At 39.3% G+C, this 21,058-nt stretch overlaps 1 protein-coding gene across 3 annotated transcripts in view; it reads right to left on the bottom strand.

The window, feature by feature from the left end:
• The window catches only part of LOC121505037 (pre-mRNA-splicing factor ATP-dependent RNA helicase DHX15-like), a 52,555-nt gene that overhangs the window by 12,143 nt on the left and 19,354 nt on the right, over window positions 1–21,058 (bottom strand). For all 3 annotated transcript variants that reach the window (XM_041780167.1, XM_041780169.1, XM_041780168.1), the window contains exons 7-10: window positions 8,881–8,967; window positions 8,362–8,511; window positions 7,775–7,883; window positions 50–241 (exon numbers count right to left, since the gene is read on the bottom strand). In XM_041780167.1, coding sequence (XP_041636101.1) covers window positions 50–241; window positions 7,775–7,883; window positions 8,362–8,511; window positions 8,881–8,967 — 538 coding nt within the window. The remainder of the gene's footprint in view (window positions 1–49; window positions 242–7,774; window positions 7,884–8,361; window positions 8,512–8,880; window positions 8,968–21,058) is intronic.

Here is a 21,058-nt window from a genome sequence, read left to right as displayed (position 1 = left end):
GCACAAGAAATGTTAAAGAGCAGCAGCTCGGACCGGCACTGAGCATTACCTGACAACATGGCCGTGATGGAGAGAACCTCGTTGGAACAGTTGAACTCACAGCTGGCGATGACCATCTTGGCCAGCTGAGGGTCCAGGGGGAACTCGGCCATCATGGAACCCAGCTCTGTTAGGTCACCATCGTCGTTGAGCGCCGCCAGATAGTTCAGCAACTCCAGGGCTCGCATCAGGGTCTCTGGGGCTGGAGGGAGACAGGAGCCATTAATGATCCAAGCCCATGGGCAAAACACAGACTAATGACAGAGATAGGACAATGTGCAGAACTGTCATTTTTTTTTATATCAGAGCAAAACTACAGAACAATTTGGAGCATTTTCAAACACCTGCGTCAGGAATGATTAATGCCCCTGTGCTGTTTGTTTAAACTTTGATCTTCAACTATTCCTCAGCCTAGTAAAAACTTGCTTTGTCAACTGTTTCCAGCAGTTTATCAAGCAAAAAAGCCAAACAGTCTCCGACTGTGGAAGCAAGGCTGTGACCATTTGCCCCTTTTTACTGGTAATTTAAGAAAATCACATAATTATTTTGATCATTAAGATTCTTAAGAAATCTTGGTCAAAGAAATCCAAACTCAAACACACAAATCCACACATAGATAATTTGTGAAATGGTGATCTCTGCTTTAACCATTTTAAATCTGCAAAGCACCAGTTAACATCTTCTTGACAGACTTAAACCATTCCTAATGTGATTAATCATGTGACAGAGGTAGAGGGTTCCTATAATAGTATAACATAGTGTCAATTATTAAACTGACGATACCAAGGTGCAGATCTCCGGGACCTTGAAGTTGCTTATATTCTACATTACAAAGACACATAGGCAAAAGGCGCAAGGCAAAACAAGATCATACCTTCAGAAGGACATTGTTAGATCTGTTGTTAACTTTAGGCAAACCACAGTGTATTGTACTTCAAAGTACTTGCATAGCGGGCAAATAAACACAAACAGGTTGGCTCAGTTGGTCACTCCTGGCTTCTGCAGTCACATGTCAAAGAGTCCTTCAGAAGGACACTGAACCCAAAACTGCTTCTTCTGGTGTGGGCTCTGAGTCTATATGAATGCAAGTTAATGCGGATGGACACATTGGTGCAGAGCACTAAAAATGACCAATTTCAAGGCAAAAGCCGAGTTTGACACTCACATACAATTAAAATACATGCATTAGGCTTTAATGGAAGGAGATCAAAAATTGCAGTTTGAATGAGTTTCAATGGGGCATTTTTTGCACTTAATAGCTGAAGTGTAATCTTGCTTATAAACAGTATATGTTAGACTTAATGAAGGAGCTGAGATGGAAATAACAAGATCAAATAAACATACACAATCTTGCTAAAATTCAAGCCACATACACAAACACACCAAAAATTATCCCAAAAAATGAAGAATGTAAAGTGCGTAAAATGTGCGCAGATTTCAGCACTCTTACAGGGAGAAAATCTGGCAATTTTAAGAAACAGCAGTTTAGTCAGAAAGAGAAGGTATGATATATTATTTTCTTGATTTATCAATAGGTATGAATCTGTGTCAATCTAATCCACCTGCTTTGTTGGTAAGATTTAATTATTGCTTCTTCAAGTAAGAAAAATGAGTGATGAAAGAAAAAAACGTTTTTCAGTTATGACTGAAAAATACATATTGATATTTCCTGTTTTGGATTTCTCTTTTAATAATAATAATGATTATATTATATATTTTCTATGATTAACAAAAAAATGAGTTGTGAATGCTACTTTTCATTAAAAGATGTGTCCTTTTCTTGCAGATCAGTTTTTATTGGATAGAAGAAGATAAGAAATGTCATGTTGATTCAATAGAGGGAAAGATCTGCATTTTAAGAAAAACCCATGGGGACATAACTACATCATCTGGTGTACAGTATTTGCATCTTTAACATTGAAACTTGAGTTAAAGAGAGACAAACACAGTTTGGTAGCAGGGAGTAAGAGGTCCGAATGAGAAGCCGCTCTGGATGTGATGGTCAGAGTTATACCAGACAGAAGTAGTCATGGCAGAGCTCATTTTTCATCCCACGCTCAGGCAATCCTTAACAACAAATGCAATTACAGGGGGAAACTTTCTACTTAATGCTTCAACACAAAAGGCTTCCACCGTTTGGTTAAAAGATTTTTCTTCCAGATGCAATTATTGACCTTTGGCTCCCAAGAGCTGAAGCCTAATGACCAGTTGCATGTTAACTGAAAATTAGCTTCAAGCTCTGGCTGCGCTGCTCCTTTACTTTCTTTCATTTCTCTCCCCTTAAACACACCAAAAACATAATTCAATTTCAAACAGCAGGGAGGCATTTTTTTATGATTAACAAATATTGATTCTGGGCATCAAAGCTTCTTTTTTAACACAAAGTGAGGGCCGACTACATTACTTACCACACCAGTGGCTCGTGTGGGGGCTAAACAAAAGGTGAAGATCTGATTTCCACGTACTGCTAGCATGATGAACCAGTGTGGAAATGTAATCTATACACAACGCAGCTCATCAGAAAGTAAGTATTGACTGCCTCAACACACGAGAATCCGATATATTAACCAAGGGCCGAATCAATGAGACGAAAGGCTAAAGGTACATTAAACCACGCTGGCTTTGAAAGGTTCTTCTTTGGAAATGTCACAAGGCAAATGAATCCCACCCAGCCAGGTCTTTGTGTAAATCGCTACTGATTTCTTTTGGATTTTCCATTTGGTTGGGCTGGCTCACGCCACAGCTGACTACTAGTAGGGGGAGTATACTGGATATTTGAGCACTTGAGAATAAAAGAAAAAAATCAAGGCAATCATTCAAGTATGGATAACCTCACATAAAAAAGTGGCTTTAAGGGCCGATATTGCTGGTCATCAAGGAGTCGATAGCAGAGTTTTCTACACACAGATTATACCCTGGTGTATCTGTCAACCAATTTAGCAATTTTCTCTTTATATCCACACATGATAGCCTCCTGCAATCAGCAAACTAGAGAGAAATCTCCCCTCCATCTCTGCCCCCCTGCAAGCAGAGTTTGGCACACTCTGGGGGCAATCAAAATGAGAGAGAGAGGTCCTCTGGTACTTCTCTCGCAAGATGCAACCTCATGATAATATGCATGTTCTTATTGTTCTTTACTTTTTGTGCAGCTGGTTGCCACTAATCAATAAGTGTTAATAATTACATCACATTATGTTACATAATAACTGACTGGGATGAACCACTGGAGACTCCTGTCCAGCTGATTGCTTAGTCCACATGCTTTAAACATAATCATCAAGGAAGGAAGAGTGACAGGGAATATGAAAACAGAAGACACAAAGTTCCAGTCACAGAGTGGCTTATTTTCTTCATCACAGCCCAGACAGAACTGCCATCCTCACCAGACCCATGTTCTGTACATGGAAGTGACAATGCTGGTACTACCTGCTCTAGCCAATGGCTGTTTATCATTACCACAAACAGGACACCCAGTCCTGGTGTCAGCATTACAGATAGAGGAAAATAGAAAGAGAGAAGTCTGACGAGAGAGCCTGGCATGAGGACATGAGAAACAGAGCCTGCCACCCTTGCCAAACCATGAAAACCCCAGAGAATGGGCCCGATGTGATTTATTGATGTCAGTGCACGTGTGTTGGATCAGTAGCATTGATGCTAGCGTCCTGGCTAACAGTTACCTCATTGATATGCCGAAAAATGTGCCAAGCTATTACTGTATTTTGATGTTAGAAATTATTTAATCCTGCTACTTTGTGACTTACCACTTATACTCATTTAGCCACTATTAACCAATATTTTTGTCTTTTTGACATTTTTCATCCATTTTGGCATTTTCCCCCTTTTAGCCCATTTTTGCCACTTTTAATCCCAACTTGCCGCTTTCAAAAAATGTTGCCGTCTTTACCCCTATTTTGCCACTTTTGCTACTTGTTTTGGCACCAAAAAACAAATTAATGCCTACTTTTACCACATATTTGCCACTTCACAGCCACTTTTGACTCAGGTTTGCCGCTTTCTACCCTTTTTTCTTTAAATTCCTACTTGCCACTTTTAACCACACCTGCAACTTTTTATCAATTTTTGCCCTCTCTAGCCCAATTTTCCCATATTTTTCCACTTCACCCATTTTTGCCTCATTTGTCCGATTTGCCAGTTTTTGCACCATTTTGCCACTTTGTAGTCACTTTTGACAAATGTTTACCACTTTCAACCCTTTATTTTTGTTTTTACCCATTTTTGACTTTTTTTTTACCCTTATTGCCCATTTTCGACACTTTCTTGACCACTTGTTGACCCTTTTGACCACTTTTTTGCTATCGAGAAAGGATTTATTCTATCACAGTAAAAAAATTAAATCCACTTTCAATTTTTTTGTTGCTTTTAAGAGTGGTTAATATTTAGATTAAAAATAAAATATGGTTATCACAGCTTAACTTTACAATGGACCATGATTTTACTGACCTCCATGGGCCCCTAGTTTGGCTGGGCCCCAAAAACCTCCCCCTTTATAGTCCTTTATAGATGGTCTTGCTTGCAGACCATAACACCATGTCAGGATTCAGATACTTGAAAGTACTTCCTGTGGCTCAACAGGTTTTCCTCCCACATCTACTTCCATACCCAATCCGTAGCACCCTTTACTTTGCCTGACAGATGCCTCGCTGCAAACCAACCTCCTTTGACCCTAATGGAGAAACTGTAAAGCTGCACTGTCCTCCTGATACCATCGAGCATTCATCTGTCATCTTCTGCTTTTCATTGTTGCCGCTAAACTTTGCAAAACCTGGTTATACTGCCATGTATACCTATCTTGTGACAGACTAATCTTCACAGAAATATTATTCTTTTAAGCTTGTGGTATTGAAAAATAACAGTAAAGCACCAAGATAAAACACTACCATTTGATTCAAAACATATGAGGAATAATTACAAGGACTACTTGAAACCAGAAAAACACTATTTAGTACTCCTTTTCTTGACTCTGCAGGGATCTCTCTGCCCCGTCAGTCTACTCTGAAGAAAGACGATGACACAGCACTTATCTAAACTGATCCTCTACAGGTTATAAAGCTCCTGTTCAGAACTCTCAGACTCCTCTATAGCCCAGAGTCCATCCTGATCCCGTAGCCAGTTAGGCAAACCCTTCTGCTGTGAGTGGATCAAAATAAATTACAGGTAATCCTCTCTTTCCCCTTCACCCAACTGTTCCCAGTTAGACTCTGCAGACAAGGCCGATCCCATATGTAGCTGCTTAGCCTGGATGTTTTGTGAGAAATGTGGGGGTGGGCGGCGGAGGTCGGTCACGTTTCACTGGAGGAATATAAAGGGGAAGGCAATAGCTAAGGTGATAGCGCTGCTATTGATGTAACCAATTTCATTCTCAAAATGGCGTTTGCCACAGTGGACGGGGAGAGATGGGTTTAATCTCAGAGGTGAGATGAAAACTATATTATGGTGAGAAAAAAAGGGTAAGGAGGGGGAGTTTAAGGATGGGGAGAGAAGGGGTGGTCTCTCCTGGAAGGTGTAGGAACACACACTCCGGGAAATGCCACAACTTGATGTTTCAGTGGGCTAGATCTGATTTTTTGTGCCCCAGATCTGGCAGATGTAAAAAAAAAAAATACAATGAATAAATGGAACTGAATGATGATTCTGAGTCTGAACTTCTAGGATCACTCCCTTTTCTCACTGTGAAATAATCATCTAAACTCTAAATAGACTGCTCATAAAAACTGCATATCACCACTGTGTGGTTCATGTCTATCAGTGAGCTCACAAATCTCCAAACATTCAATATGTAGTATTTCATATCTGCCATGATCATTTCATCTCTGCTTGGCAATTTATTCCTGAGTGACTCAGGCGATCTAGATTTGAAACTGTGCATAAAACAACCATACTTCAACTAAATGTAGATTAAACAGCTCCTTAAACCAGGCATCATTCTCTGCTTCTTTTGTTTCCTTGTGGTATATTCGACATGAAAAGAAAAGGACAGATTGACACATGCATTGTACTGCACTGAAAAAGAGTTTAGTCCACTGAGAATAGCCAATGTGTGTACTAACTTCCACGCTGAGTGCTCAAGCTGCAAAGACGGACAACAAATACACCGTGAGGTGGACTGCCAGTCCGTGCCTTTACTTGAAAAGTTTAAAAAACTTTTTTTCTGTAAACACTGTCACAGCTCTTATAGACTAGATTTATTTAACTTTTAAATATATAAAAAGTGCCCTATCCAGCTCAGTTAAACAAGGCAGGTCGATTCTTGGAGCAGATACCAACTGACCACTGTAGCAGGGCCTATGCTCTGGTACCCTGGGGGTACTGGAAGCTCAAACAAGTTAATGGCAAAAGCAGAATAAGCTGTTTGGCACTGGCAGAGAAGATTTGGCTAATTTTTCATGGCCGCAACCCACATACTCAGCTCTGCTTCTCATCCCACAAATGCATATTCCTTGCAAATGTGGCACCATTTCAGAGGGAAATAAACAGGCTTTCCAACGGTATAAGATTTATTGCCAAGAAGATTAAAAAAATTAAGCACAAAAAGTGGGTCACTGGATTGTACAACAAATAAATACCTGAAGTGTCTGAAAAGCGAGACCAATCCAAACACACTAGATAAGCTGGTTATTCCACCTTATCTAGTGTGTTTGGAATGGTTTCTCTTTGTTGTTGAAAGTTTTGTGAAAAGACCAAACCATGTGTGAAAGAATTTTGGAACTGTCAGAGAGTATTTCAGCACTTTTAGGGCTAGGGTTTTCTGGGGGCTAAATACAGGGCCCAGTGATGCATGTCACCCAAAACACATTATTCCACTTCCTGTTAGGGCTGGACAATTAATTGAATTTTGATTGTGATTTCAATTTTGGCTTCTCGTGACCATAAAAACATTATAATCGAAGAAAAACGATTAATGTCTGCTTCAAAGAGTATTTTTAAGTTGTGTTTTTGGCTGTGTTATTAGTGTTTTTTGCATGTTGCAAATTTTGGAAGTTTTACAGGAGTGCATGTAGATTGGATATTTATTTTTATTTATTGCTATTATTTAATATATTGTTATTATTTTACTTGTTACTAATTTATTTTTGATTGTTCTTTTAAGTTGTGGTTCAATAAATACTCAAATTTTGAAATCAACAAATAACCGTGTTTATTATTCGTGATTTTTATATCGATCAAAAATAATCGTGATTATTATTTTTGCCATAATTGTCCAGCCCTACTTCCTATTGCTACGACAATATAAAATGCTTTATCTAAATACTAGCTTCTGTTTAGTTGGCTAATTATGTCTGCAATGGACATTAGTCACCAGCCAAATGCTGTGTTTTTGTTCAGTGTCTGGTAAATCTGCCCAGTTAAACAACCTCGGTGGTGTTGGGTTATTAAATCTTACATGAAAGTGTCATTTGAGATGAGAATCTTAGACTCTTGTTAATTTTTCATGATTTAAAAACTCAACTTTATAAACTTAGAGATGTTTTTCATAACTGCATTCTGGTCTGGTGGTTGATAGCACACCCTTCTGTCATACAACAAGTTTAAATACTTGTTTTAAGTTTTACAAAGACTGTTTATTGTAAAGTATCAGGTTAGCTCTTCAATATTTTAATTTCTTGGTTTATGAAACACATTTTTTGAGTCCGAATGCAAGACCAAACAATCAGTCCTAGTTGTGCAGGTGAAGCAGACTTGGGGTTGAAATTAAGTCTTTACCATGATTACTAACCTGGTGGGTCCATGAAGTCAAAGTGCACCAAGTCGTCTATTCCCAGTTTCTTCAGCTGCAGCACCACAGAGCCCAGATTGGACCTCAGGATCTCTGGATACGTGTTGTCCTGAGTCCGTCAAGAGGTGCCAAAGAAAGCAGAGGAATGGTTCAAAATGAATTAGCCAGGGTTCTTATTATCTCCTCGTGCATCGCTCATATGTCAACTTGAACAGAGACCGGCAGTGGAGGGCGTCTGAAGGGCTATTTAACTTGTTTAAAAAATTCCCTTTGCCACTTGGCGTGACATGAAAGAATTAGCCTGTTAAAGAGGAGAACTAGGCCTCAGCAGCTCCATTTGTCACAAGGTGGCTGCTTCTTTAACACAGGTTACGAAGAGAGGGTGGTGGCAGTGTGGTTTAGGAGTGAGCTTTTGGAATTATAATTCAGCTGAACTGGGAATCACAGAGTTCAAAGACCAAATATTGCATAACAGAGAGTTTTTTTCCCAGCTAGAGGGTTGCTTTGGGGAATACAAAGTGCTTGTGGCATTGACAGAATGTGAGAATCAAACACCTTATAGATTTTCTAACTGCCTTTTTTCTTACCTGCATTTCTGTCTTGTAAGCTTTCTCGGTGTAAAGGCGGAAACACTTTCCTGGGCGTGTTCGTCCAGCGCGACCCGCCCTCTGCTGGGCTGAGGCTTTGCTGATCGCTGTGACCAAGAGGGATTCCACTCTGATGCGTGGGTTATACACCTAAAAGTTAAAGAGGAATTTCAGGTAAAGTTCAATCTAGGTTGATTTTAGTTTAGCACATACAGACCCATGATAAACTATAGATTTATAAGCAGCTTAAAAATAAATAGCACAATGAGAAATTCACACAATCCACCATGGTGCATATATAATCCCTTTCAGCGCCATGTGTATGACTTGGCTCCAGGCTGCAGAAATGTCAGAGGAATAAATAACTGGCTTTTCCATCTTTGCTGCTGTCAGGTGTGCAAGAGCTTGTGTTTATCTGGGGATTCTCAGGGAAACAGACGAAGATGATCGCAGCAGATAAAGGAGTGGTGGCAGGGAGAGGATGGGGGTCGGTTGAGGGAGAAAGGGGGGGAAGCTAACCTTTTGCTTGGCAAATCCGGGATCAATTACAAACACGACGCCGTCGATGGTCAGGGACGTCTCGGCGATGTTTGTTGACACGACAACCTGAGGAAACGAGAGCAGATGGGTTGAGAAATGATCCTAATGGTGAGTTCAAAGGAAAACAGCAAAAATAGTTGATCTTAGATATGGCTGGTGACTATTTAACGCCTTCTCCTACATGCAAATACTTAAATTCTACAAAATCAACAGCTTAGGTTCATTTCATGGATTTCTTTCTTTTTTTATCTTAATCACATCTACATAAAAATGTGTTTGAGGAAGTACTCTGGTTTTATTGTACATTCATAAGCCATTAGCAGGCTTTGGTGTATGCAGGAAAATGGTCTATATGACAAGCAGGCTTTACACCAGAATTTAAATTTCAGTATGATTCTGGAAAGTATCAAACAGTATCAAACCAGTTTCAGAAGCACGGCAACAGCGACAGACGTCCTAGACAGCCAATACTGATTTTTTTTTTTTCCAAAAACCCAAGCTTATCATGACAGTATTGTCTAAATTGTACAAATACATTGGAAACATTACAAAATGTTGCCAATATATTTGTGCAATTTAGACATGTGGAGCATCATTAATCTTTCTCTCTTGCTGGTGGCGACTTTGACTCAGAAAGCGTGGATTATCTGATGCCGTGGTTCTTTTTGATACCATCAACCATTAAAAAATCCAAGTCTGTATCTTGAAAAAGCATCCAAGAATCAAAATTTGATGACCCCAATGGAGCGTTCGAATGACAAATCTGTTTGATGCTATGTCGCAAAAGTCAGTCAGTTTCCCAGACTTTCATGAATTCATCAGAAAATGATAAGCCTGACTTCTTTCAGAAAAAAGAAAGATTTTAAAGGCTGTTTTCTACTACTGCTGATGGTGTGTCAAAGCTTGCATTTTTTTAGGGCTCTAATTTATTGTACTGTCAGTTTGTTAAAGTTTAGATTGTAAATTTCATGTAAATCTCAAGAACCACACCAGTGAAGTAAGCCTGAGGAAAGCCTCTGTGTTACTTACTATTTACAGAGAAGCTGTGGGTTCTCTCACACCAGGCCCAGTAGCCCTGAACTATTCTGAAGCATGACCCCTTCCCCAACTCACCTGCTAGCCTACACTTACACTGCTCCTTGTCTAATAGTCTGAGCACAGATTTGTCATCATGTTTGATATGGCAAACGCTTTAAACGCAACTTAACAAGTAGCCTGGTCTCAGAGGTAGTGCAATGAAAAAATAAGCAAACATGAGGTAAACGTTACCTACTTTGTGGCTTACTTTGAGCCTTTTTAGTCAGATAGAGTCCTCTAACAAACCACCACTGTTTAAAATGATTACAAAGAGGAATGGTCATTTCAATCATGTGTCACCTAGATTACTGGTTCCCATCCTTTTTCCTTAGGACCCCCCTACCTGTATCTGAGAAAAGCAAAGACTGTCCCAGGACCCACTTGGGACTAGTAAACATCAATTTTGATTGCATTCATTGACAAAATCCCAACATAACAGACCTACAGTACATAAACTTGTTCATGTATAACCCTTCCAGAGTAACAATGGTGTATTAGGGCCACTATAGTAAAGAAAACAGAGGATCTTGTAATTTTCGAGAAAAAAATTAAAAATTTCAAGTTAAATAAGTCCTAAATTAACATGACTTTTTTTTTTTTTTTTTTTTTTTTTAACTTTTAAAGTCTTAAATGTACATAGACCAAAACTTCAAATTTTTGAGATTATAAAGCAGAAGAGTCAAAAATCCAAAAATCCAAACGCTTTTTTTGGTTTGGGTGTTTTTTGTAAAATTTTGACTTTACACTATTGTGACGTTACAATTTTAAAACCTTGAAATGTCTGAATTTCTATTGTCAAAATGTATGGCTTTTTAAAATAGGAAATTTCCCATTTTTTCAAAAATTAATGGATTCTCTTAACATTTTATATTTTAGGTTTGCCTTAATATGCCACCATGCATTATGTTTGTAAACATGATCTTTTAGAAATATATGCAATTTTGACAACGTTGTAGCAAACAGGGTCCAGCCCCCTCTCCTTGAGATCTTTAGCGGCCTCTTAGGGAGACCCAGACCCCAGTTGAGAACCACAAACCTAGGTGTTATGCAACTTTGGTTGTGCACATCCATGAGCAACATCAATGTGCTGAAGCACACCCCTTCCATCCATGCCATGCTGAGGAAGTGCTCGAGTGCAGCATGGAGTGATGCTGCACAATTTATTAATAATGTGCATTGCTTTATACTGATCAATAGTCTGATTGCAATTATGATATAATTTATAAACTGTATTTAGACTCTAATAGTTTGGTTTTCATGGAAAATGCAGAGAATAATGAAAGTTTGTAAGTGTGTATTTCTCTACTCCAAACATACAAATATTGTGAAAATAAAGGTACTTCTACAATGTGCAAAAGTGGCACTTTGGTAAAATTAAAGGCCTCTCTGCATGCATTGTCCTTTCAAGTACTACTAAATACAAAATAATTGCAGCTTTTAATGCAGTTCAGTAATGTCTGGGACAAACATGTCTGCCCTGGTATGGTTTGGCTAATGTAAGTGCGCCTTGAGACACAGCAGAAACAATGGAATGGGATTTAATGAATAACCAATGTGTACTTAGCAGCTATGTATCGAAAGGCAAATTTGGTTTACTTCTGATGTGAAGTACTAAAATATGAGTCACACCAGTATGCAGGCCACAGGCAGCGTAACAGATGAAAAACCGGTATTAAAAGTACATTTTATACACCAGGTTTAAAGTACCTTTCAATTTCCTTTTAACGTTGTTCAAATGAGCCTCTTACAGTCAAAAAGTGTAAGTGTGGAGATTTCTGTCAGCTAAAAAAGGTAAGAAATGATTGTAATTCTTAAGTATCAGCAAGAACAGAGACAAACGAGAGCAGATATCAGCGCTGCTTTAACTTGAAACATATTCCCTGATGTGAGCCAGTTGACTGCAGATGCTTGTAGAGATGTCACTTCAGAGCACTGTACACTCTCTGCCTAATGCAACCCAACAGGGGAGTACCACAACAGTGTCTGCAATCAACTTCAATGTGCTATCAGGGAGAGAGCTAGCTTGGTGCTCAGCGTCCCATCCAAATGCATTACCTCTGGCCTCTTTCTTCTCTGTCTGAGTGCGTACGTGTGCGACATTTGGGGAGGGGGGGTTTCTGTCTCTGTCCTCAGCACGCTCTTGCTTTTGTAGAGATGTCAGCTTCTCTCTCTTAGGAGTTCTTTCCAAAATCTTTTCCAAAATCACAGAAAATAGTTGATGTAATGGTTCCTCTTGGGTGGCCTGCTTTCTTTTAAAACACATTGAGAGCTCTACAACAGTTGTTGCTTTCATCCCAGCAGTGAGGATGAAAGCAGTGGTAGATGCATTCTGTGAGCCTAGCATTGTCTCGGGGTATTTAGAAGCAACACTGACTGCTAAGAGGCCAAATAGGCATGTCTTATTTTCCTGATTGGCTCTTTAAGTTTGAAACAATAGCCTAATTCACAGTGAAGGTTATAGCTGTGATATTTATGCTCCTGTGATGTGTCACCCTCACTATGAATGTCGCAGAGGCGTTATCAGGTGAAGTTATGTCCCCTCTGTGCTGTCTTTGGAGGTAATAACAGAGTTGCTACAGAGTACGAGCATGTCTGTTTGTGTATGTGGAGTTCTCTTGCATTATCTCTCCAGCTGCATGGTATACCAAAATTTTGGTACTTTTTCTGTACTTTTTTGAAAGCCAAAAACAGTACAGCAAAACAATGTCCTGACATGTGGTAATATCTGTAGGTCAAATATGGCTCTGGTTCCAGGGACTGAAAGAGAATAAAGCAGGCTGGCAGTATTAAAACATTTTCTACGGATCTCCACAAGATGGCAGTGTTTTACAGAGCCAGTGCATGTCTGCTACCAACGACAACAGCAAGCCATTCACCTTGACACCTCTGCACTCTGTACAGGTGGACAGAATGAGCTACCAATCTCTCCGCCGCTTTACCTGCATGGCAAACCAACAGACTGACTTAGCCTGTATGGCTAAGGTGCTACAAAACAGTGTCATAGCTCTAAGAAAACACTCAACACCTCAGTAACAAACATACAGACCTGTGTGAGGAGCTCAAAACATAAAAAGTTAGCATATGAGCCAGATGGCTAGCCTGCTGGTAGGGTGATGATGGGCTGTTAAACGTAGCATTAGCACATCAGTAGAATGGCGCTATCACCCTTTGAAATGTGAATACCATAACAGGCATATTTAAAAAAAATATTTAGAGCTCTTGAATAATAAATGTATGATGCTAAAGTTATTTGGTGCCTTTGTTTGTGTGCTTTAAAAATAACTGAAAAGATTAAAAAAGGTCATAATAGGGCTACCAACTCAGATTAAATAGACTGTAAAAAAGGCACACTCCACTTATGTGCACCCATACAGTTCAGAAAAGAGACCTAACCCGTTACCCATGATTATCACAATTTAAAACCCAGATCTTTCTAGACCCGTGAAAAATAGAGAATGACCCATTGTTATTATGTTATGTTTAACAAACATCTTCCCGTTGTGCTTTTGTAAAAAATTCCCACACCAGTGACACCATGTGTTTTTTTTTTTTTCAGAGGGGGCATGCAAAAAAAAAAAATATATAAATATATATATATATATATATTTCAAGGAGTATTTGCTTATTATTTCTATCACGGCCTGAGATGGGTCAGTGACTGGCAGCAATATTGATTTTGATGCAATATTTTTTATTATAATTATCACTATTTTGATTGTATTTGTTGCAGTGTCAGATTAAAAAATAAATAAATAAATAAAAAAGATATCACACTTGTGGTCCTAAGGTCAAAAAAGGTCCGCTTCCTGAAATCAGCTGTAAAAATTTAACATCTTTTCCCCACTTAACCGAGTCAGCCTGAAATATAAATTTCAAATATTTATTATATTTTGGGAATTTATCCGTTTAAAGGCCAGTATGTTTATACAACTCCCTTGTTTTGATAAAAACAAACTCATAAAAAAATCAAATAAAATACACACACAAATACAAACACACTTTTTTTACACACACATCATTACCCCACATCAGGAGCGATACACTTCTCATTTAAGTGGCAAAGCACCCTTGTGGAAAACAGTAAAAAGTGACATTTTGCGGCATGCATTGAATGGGAAAAAGTAGCGCCATCCATTGGATAAACATAAAAATTGAAAGCTACAAGTCCAAAATGAAATCTTAACATAAAGGAATACATTGGTTTATGTTGAGATAAATGTGGGAACAAAAATGGCATTTTAACTGGTTTTTAATGGGACATTTCTTGTCCATAGGAACAAATGTGTCGGTTTTTGTGTAGCTTAGCCATTTTTGGCTAATTTAAAGGACTGAGACAAGGGAAAAAATGTTCTAAATAAATATCCTCTGGCAATTTTGTGCTATACTCATTCAACACAGCCAAAATGGATTGAAAATTTTTTTTAAGAAACCTGTACGCACAAAATGTCCCTATAATCTCTTCAGAAAATATCTAACCTGTGTCAAATTTTGCGATAAGTATTTTTATCTGGCGCAGAGCCTTAGAGAGATCATAATTTCTTAAGGTAGAGTTTTTGAACATTCCCAGTCCATGTGTTCAATTTTTCTGGCAAACACCACAATAAATGAATGAATTAAAGGTACTTGGTTGCTGAAAATCTCCCGGTCTTAGATCTTTTCCTCTTACAATTATCCCAAATAGCAGGGCTGTCCATGAGAAATGACAGCTGATTCAGAACCAAGTAAAATATCAAATGAGTCACTTCACCCTATGGGTCTGTTGCTGTCAGCATATACACAAACAGATTTGCAGCTGCTCTCATGCGAACCTTGACCGCCGCTAGGATGAGTTCCCCTTATATAACAGCTCAAACACACTGGACAGAGCAGCCCTTTAGATTCATCATAGCACTTCAGACTGCGGTGGCCCGGTCGCAGCCCACTCGACTGGCAACTGCCACTCCAGAGTCGTGGTTTAATATACAAGTGGGAGAAAATGCCTCCCCACACTTCAATATCTTATCCTCGCTTACTTGCTCAACATCTACAAAGAGAGGAACAAGATGTGGGCTGACCTATGTGGACATTGACGTGTCCCATCTTGGTCGTCTTTATGATAAAATGCCAAACACTTCTCTGTAGTCTTTGATGATACACTTCCACAGAACCAATTCTGCACACTTGACACACTTCTTCTGCAGCCATGCCTCTTCAGCTGTCTTCGAGCTGTGAGCCTTACAGACTTTTAAATCCCACCTTTTAAGCAAGGATTTCTCTCCAGCCTGAGAATGCCTGACTATTTAGTTATTAATGCCAGGTAGGGCCATTCCCCCCCCCTCTCGCTCAGCCCTCAACCTCGGGTAACTCACCTGTGGAAGGATACATTCCCCCCAGAATTCAAGCAGAAGAATGAAGGGATGGCAGGATCTGGCGAAAGGTTAGGTTGTTTTTTTATGCATTTATTGGATGGACGGCAGATTAGGTCTGATTGACATGATGAATTTGAGCTGCTTAATTTTGACAGACAACTGAAAATTAGCAGTAGCTCTATCAGCATGAGGAATGGCAGAGAGCAATACGGTAACAGCAGGAAAACAGGAAGTGACGTCATACACTCCCCGTGTCAGTGGTACCCAGGCTTAAGTACTGATTGCTGGTACTCATGTAACATCTAGCAAATCAGGTTGTGTTGTATGAGACTGTGGCGAGTGAAAATAAAGCCAGAGTGGAAGACACACCTTAGAGTGGAGCCAAAGTAGCACACCATTTGATTCATTAAGTTAAGCAATTAACAGTAAAATAAAGCGTAAATACTGACAATCATCCAAATTCCAATTATCTGCCTCAATAATCAGTCAGACCCTTAATCAGTCGACCCCTAACAGAGATCAGAGAGGAGAGACAGCCATGACTCCTGGTCCTTACAAGTTTCCCTTAACATTCCAACCTGTGCAGAGTTGACGGCTTTACAGCCCTGGACTAACGCCGACACCCATAACATGACATAGTAAACCAAAAAAATAAGAAAATTCTAATCTTTTGGAACTGAGATGTTAATAAAACCTAACAAGATTCAATAGGACTGGGTTTATAAAAATCAATTCTCCAACTCAGGTCGATACTGATTTTTAAGAACAATACTGATTCATACAACCCCCAGACTGATCTTTATATATAGGCTTGCTCCAGGCTTGATCTGCACTTGCCACTGAAAGCATTAAGAGTCAGACTCAAGGTTTGAATCTTATGCCCAATAATTCTATTATGGAAATCTGGTGTGAGTTATCAATACAAGCTGGACATGCATATGCAAGATGCGCCACATGGATGTAAAATATAATGTCAATACTGCTAGCTTGGGGTCATTTGTTTAATACAAACCTTGATATTTTTGATAATGTTTCTGGGTTGAACATTCTTTGTACTATTCCCATTCATGAATAGAATCAATTCATGCAATCAATGGTGATACCCAGCCCTAAAATCCAATGTTCCCCATTTATATTTTTTGTACTATCTTTGATGCAAGAGGCTTTTTTGGCAACTGGTAATGCACTAGAGGGCATCTTTTTTTATCATTTATCAGACTGTACACCAAAGGATTTTAAGGACTATTGTTCATGATGATTAGATAGAGGTCTCACAAAATCGTGTGTCAAATATGATAAAACTGGCTTTTAAAGGTAATTACTGATAATTCAGATGAAATGATTTTAGGTTATTTCTTGGAAAATCCTACATATTTTGTTTTACTACGAACGGTATGTCAAGTTTTGGTATGGGGAATTTTGGTTTAGTGAACTTTTCTTACACATAGATTGGAAATTTTATCAGTTCGAGGTGTCAAGGAAGAATGTTTGCTGCCTTGGCATTGCATATGTATATCAAAATTTAAAGTTCTGATATTGCAACAACTCTTCATCTTGAATATATCGTAACAAACAGCAGTTTAGCGTCATGTGTTAAATGGGAGTCTTCTCAGTCTTCTGCAGGGCTTGAGACTTGTTTTTGTTGTTTCCTCCTGTTTATATGTAGTAAACATTGAACACAGTAGCAATAGTTTTTAAAAGTTTAGTTGATTGGAAGCCCCGGGACGCAGGATGTTATGTTCCTGCAGTCTGCCATCAGCTGCTCGAAGGTACTGAGAAATCACATCTTTATGAAACCAATTAGTCACACCGTGGCAGTCTGAAATTAAAGTGCCCCCCCTCCTCCTGAAAAAGGAGCAGACTATCAGACAGAGCGTCTACTGACAGACACTATATGCCAGCCACCATTGTCCCAGCGAGGAATGAAAGGCATGGAGCGCTTCAAAGTCCGGCTGAAAAATGGCCGAGGTGAGGTTGTCCTGCGTGTGGGGACACAGTCAGTGCTCCAGCAGATGCCACATGTGACACCCTCTCACATTTCATGATCATATGGGTGGCCTCATTGACTGCATTGATTCTGAGGGATTATCCGGGCTGGGGCCATTACGTCTGAACACAGGCCGGCTCCTTCCAGTCTGTTGCAGCGCAGGATAATCCTGGCTTCTTCATCAGTAATATCATTAAAGCATCATCTCTGCATGTTATTTCTGGGTTATTACCTGCAGGAGAGCGAGTGCTATAGCTAACGTGGAGCATCTTTCACGCTCCCTGCTGGGACACGCAGGCGTGTTGACAAATAAAGCTTTCTCCCTGGCTGGGAATAATGGAGAACGTTCTTTGAGCTGCAGCGGTGCACCCACATTCAAAGCTCACTGAAATGGAGAGGTGCTGGATCTGGAGTGACATTTGCAGCAATCACTCAAACGTGACATTGCTAAAAACGAACCCATCACAGCACTGTGAGCCTCTGTAAAGCAAAGCGAGATTATAATCTTTGTTTGTAATTAGCCAATTGCTGCCTACGCTCTAAATGACTAAACTGTTCAAAAAATAGAAGATCAGCAGCTTTTCTGCAGAAAAGGAGCAATGATGAGTTAGTGCTTTATGTTAATTGATGAGTGGCTAATGCAGTCATTAGCATGCGTGGCGGCAGACACAGAGAACCTTAATTCTTTTTCAGTACTTTCTCCTGGGCTGGCATGGATGACATCTCTGCGTTTCTCGCTTGATGAGTCGCACATTTTCTTCACGCACTGCAACTTCAGATGCCACCTCCGCCGTTTGAACAAGCGCCTGACAAATTGATGTTGAGGAAAAAAAAGGGCATTGACTGTACTAAAAGTGGCTGCTGGGTTGACAGTTCAAAGGTCACAGTGTCACTACATTCGCTTTTATTTCCTGTATAACTAAACTCAGGGGAATGAGGGAGAAGTTGCTGCAGGATGTTTACCAAGCAGAGGATCCAGAGTTATTCAGTGAGTCTGCTGCCACTAGAAAATCCTTTTTTTTCCTCATATACTAATGGATGGAGACGTACTGTAACATACTGGTGCTATTTATTGCTGAGTTATATTGAAAGAGACTCACATTGGGATAATTTTCCTTTCTGGGATGTAGATATGACCTAAACTTTCTATCACTTTTGCTCTTTGTGGTAACAGTGTTACAACCCCATATGACAAAATTAAAAGAGATAACGCATCAAAATGTATGTTCAGGGGCTAAAACCTCCCCTTCCCCTAAATAAGCCAGTAAAGGCATATTTAACTCATGTCTGGTGTCTCATCATGTCTGATGGTCTGAGTGTAAGATTACAGAAAAATGCTCTTATCAGTCTCTTTGTTCAGTTCTCAGTACTTGTTTGTAAATTCAGTCATTTTAAGCTTCATTTCTCTCCGGTTGAAATGTGTTAAACCATTTCTATGTCACTATCGCTCTGTGCTTTGGGTCACTGTCTTGCTGGAAAATAAACATTTTCCCTAGCCGTAGTTCTCATGCACACTAAGTGAAGCTTATGCGTAAGTTCAAGCAGGAAGACAAATTTTGTTTCCTCAGTGTCATTCATTAACTGTCACTCATTCATGTTTTCCTCTGCACTACAGCTGATCTCCTGCTCTCGTGGTCACCTGATTATGGGTGGTTTCTCACTTAAGTCTAAGCCAATCCTATGCTACCACTGCTTCTCTCGCAACTAGGGATGGGCATTTGGAAAAAACCTGCCAACTCGATCATCTATAATGTTAACAATCAATTAATTGATTAATCGTTATGTATGTATGTATAAAAACATATATACATATATATCGACTGAATTCCCTGTGATCAACCAAATTCTTAACAACCAATTAATCGATCCTCAATTAACTGTTCCCATCCCTACTCTCGACCAATCACCTTGCCCCTGTCATATTTTAAAACCCATTCTCTCGCCTCCACAGTTGATGTCATTTCAGTGTGCTGATGCGACCCTTTTCCTCCTCAGTCAACTCCGTGCTAACTGATCAAGGAATTCCCAGTTCACAGACTCACTTCACAGAAGGAAACTCACCTCCTCAGAGATCTTCCACCACCACCAGTGTCTATACTCCACCGGGGGTATCCTATGTTCACTACTCTCTTGAATAATCTAAACATCACGATGGAGTCTAATTGCCCAAAGACTTTGCACATTTCAAAATTCCAAACTTTTAAAAAAATAATTTTCTAACACTTTCCAGTCTGTCCTGATTGAATTAAGATTGTCTTCCAGGATTTTCCTATATATTGCCACATTAACTTTACCCTCTACCTTTACAATTCTTTCAGCTGAGAAGCATCCCCACAGCATGATGCTCCCACTGTGCTTCACAGCGGGAATGGTGTTTGTGCTGATGTCTGCCACAATAGTGGCTTTCTTTTTACCAGTGTTAATTCTGACAGCTATTTTTAATTTTAGTCTCAGTCTTACTCTTTAGATTAAATTCCTTTTAGTTGTAGTCACATTTTAGTCATTTCTACCCTTTATAGTTTTAGTCGACAAAAACTCACAAACATTTTAGTTTAAAAAGTTTAAAGTCCTCACATTTTGGTCTTAACTTTTAGTCTAAGCATGTATTCTCTTATTCTTGTATTCTCTCGTATTCATCATAGTAGTGTGTTCTATGCTCTCTGCCAAACCTCAGGTCCCTGCTCTCTACAGCTGAGAGGCAGAATAGCTACAGATGGGTTGTATTTTGACAGATTTACCCAAAGTGGAGAAATATCGTGGATTTTGAATGCCCAACAAAAACTAAATTACATTTTAGTCAGTTGTAGTCATAAAAGATCTATTTTTGGCTAGTCTTGGTTGGTCTTTTTCATGGAAAAAAGAGCGTCGCCAAACATTTTTAGTCATAGTTTTAGTAGAAAAAAATTACCACCGCTCTTTGCCACTCTCCCATAAAGCTTTGACTGGTGAAGAACCTGGGCAACAGTGGTTGTATGAGTCCCAACTGCTGAAACGTGTATATCCCTCAGAATAGTCATAGATGTCTTGGTGGCCTCTCTCACTAGCCTCCTGCTTGCACAGTCACTGAGTTTGAGAGGATGGCCTGATCTAGACAGATTTACACATTTGTCATGTTCCTTTCATTTCTTGATGATGGATTTAACTGAGCTCCAAGGAATGTTAAATGCCTTGGAAATTTTTTTGTATCCATCCTCTTACGTACTTTTCAATAACCTCTTCTCTGAGTTGCTCAGAGTATTTTCCTATCGCCATGGTGCAATGGTAGCCAGGAATACTGATTAACCAGTGACTGGACCTTACAGCCACAGGCGTCTTTATACTAAAATCACTTTTATTATGTCCTCAGTTAAATAAAAAATAATGGTGACATTTGATGTTAGAAAGGCAAAGTTATTCAATTCCAGCTGCTTGGCGATTTTAGTTTTGTTTGAATAGTTTTTGCCATAGTTCTGATTGTGTTAAAAGTAATCTAAAATTAATGACAACTGCTGCTACCTGTTAATAAAGCAAATAAAGTAACATGATCAGCCCTTAGTGTAATTTCCAATCAGACAATTTGAATTTGTGTACCACGATGCAGCTAAAAATCTAAATTCTAAATCCGTAGAAGAAAATCAGGGTCTTTTTGACTGATGTTTCAATCATTGTCTGCAAAAACTGCCATATTCAAATGTTTAAACCAGTCTGAGTTACCACTTGATGAACCGCATTTTAATGTGCATTGTGGAGAATCCTAAATGCCCAA

The sequence above is a fragment of the Cheilinus undulatus genome, linkage group 22 (genome assembly GCF_018320785.1).
Source record: "Cheilinus undulatus linkage group 22, ASM1832078v1, whole genome shotgun sequence".
Lineage (NCBI taxonomy): Eukaryota > Metazoa > Chordata > Actinopteri > Labriformes > Labridae > Cheilinus > Cheilinus undulatus.
This window is presented reverse-complemented; position numbering and strand designations above follow the sequence as displayed.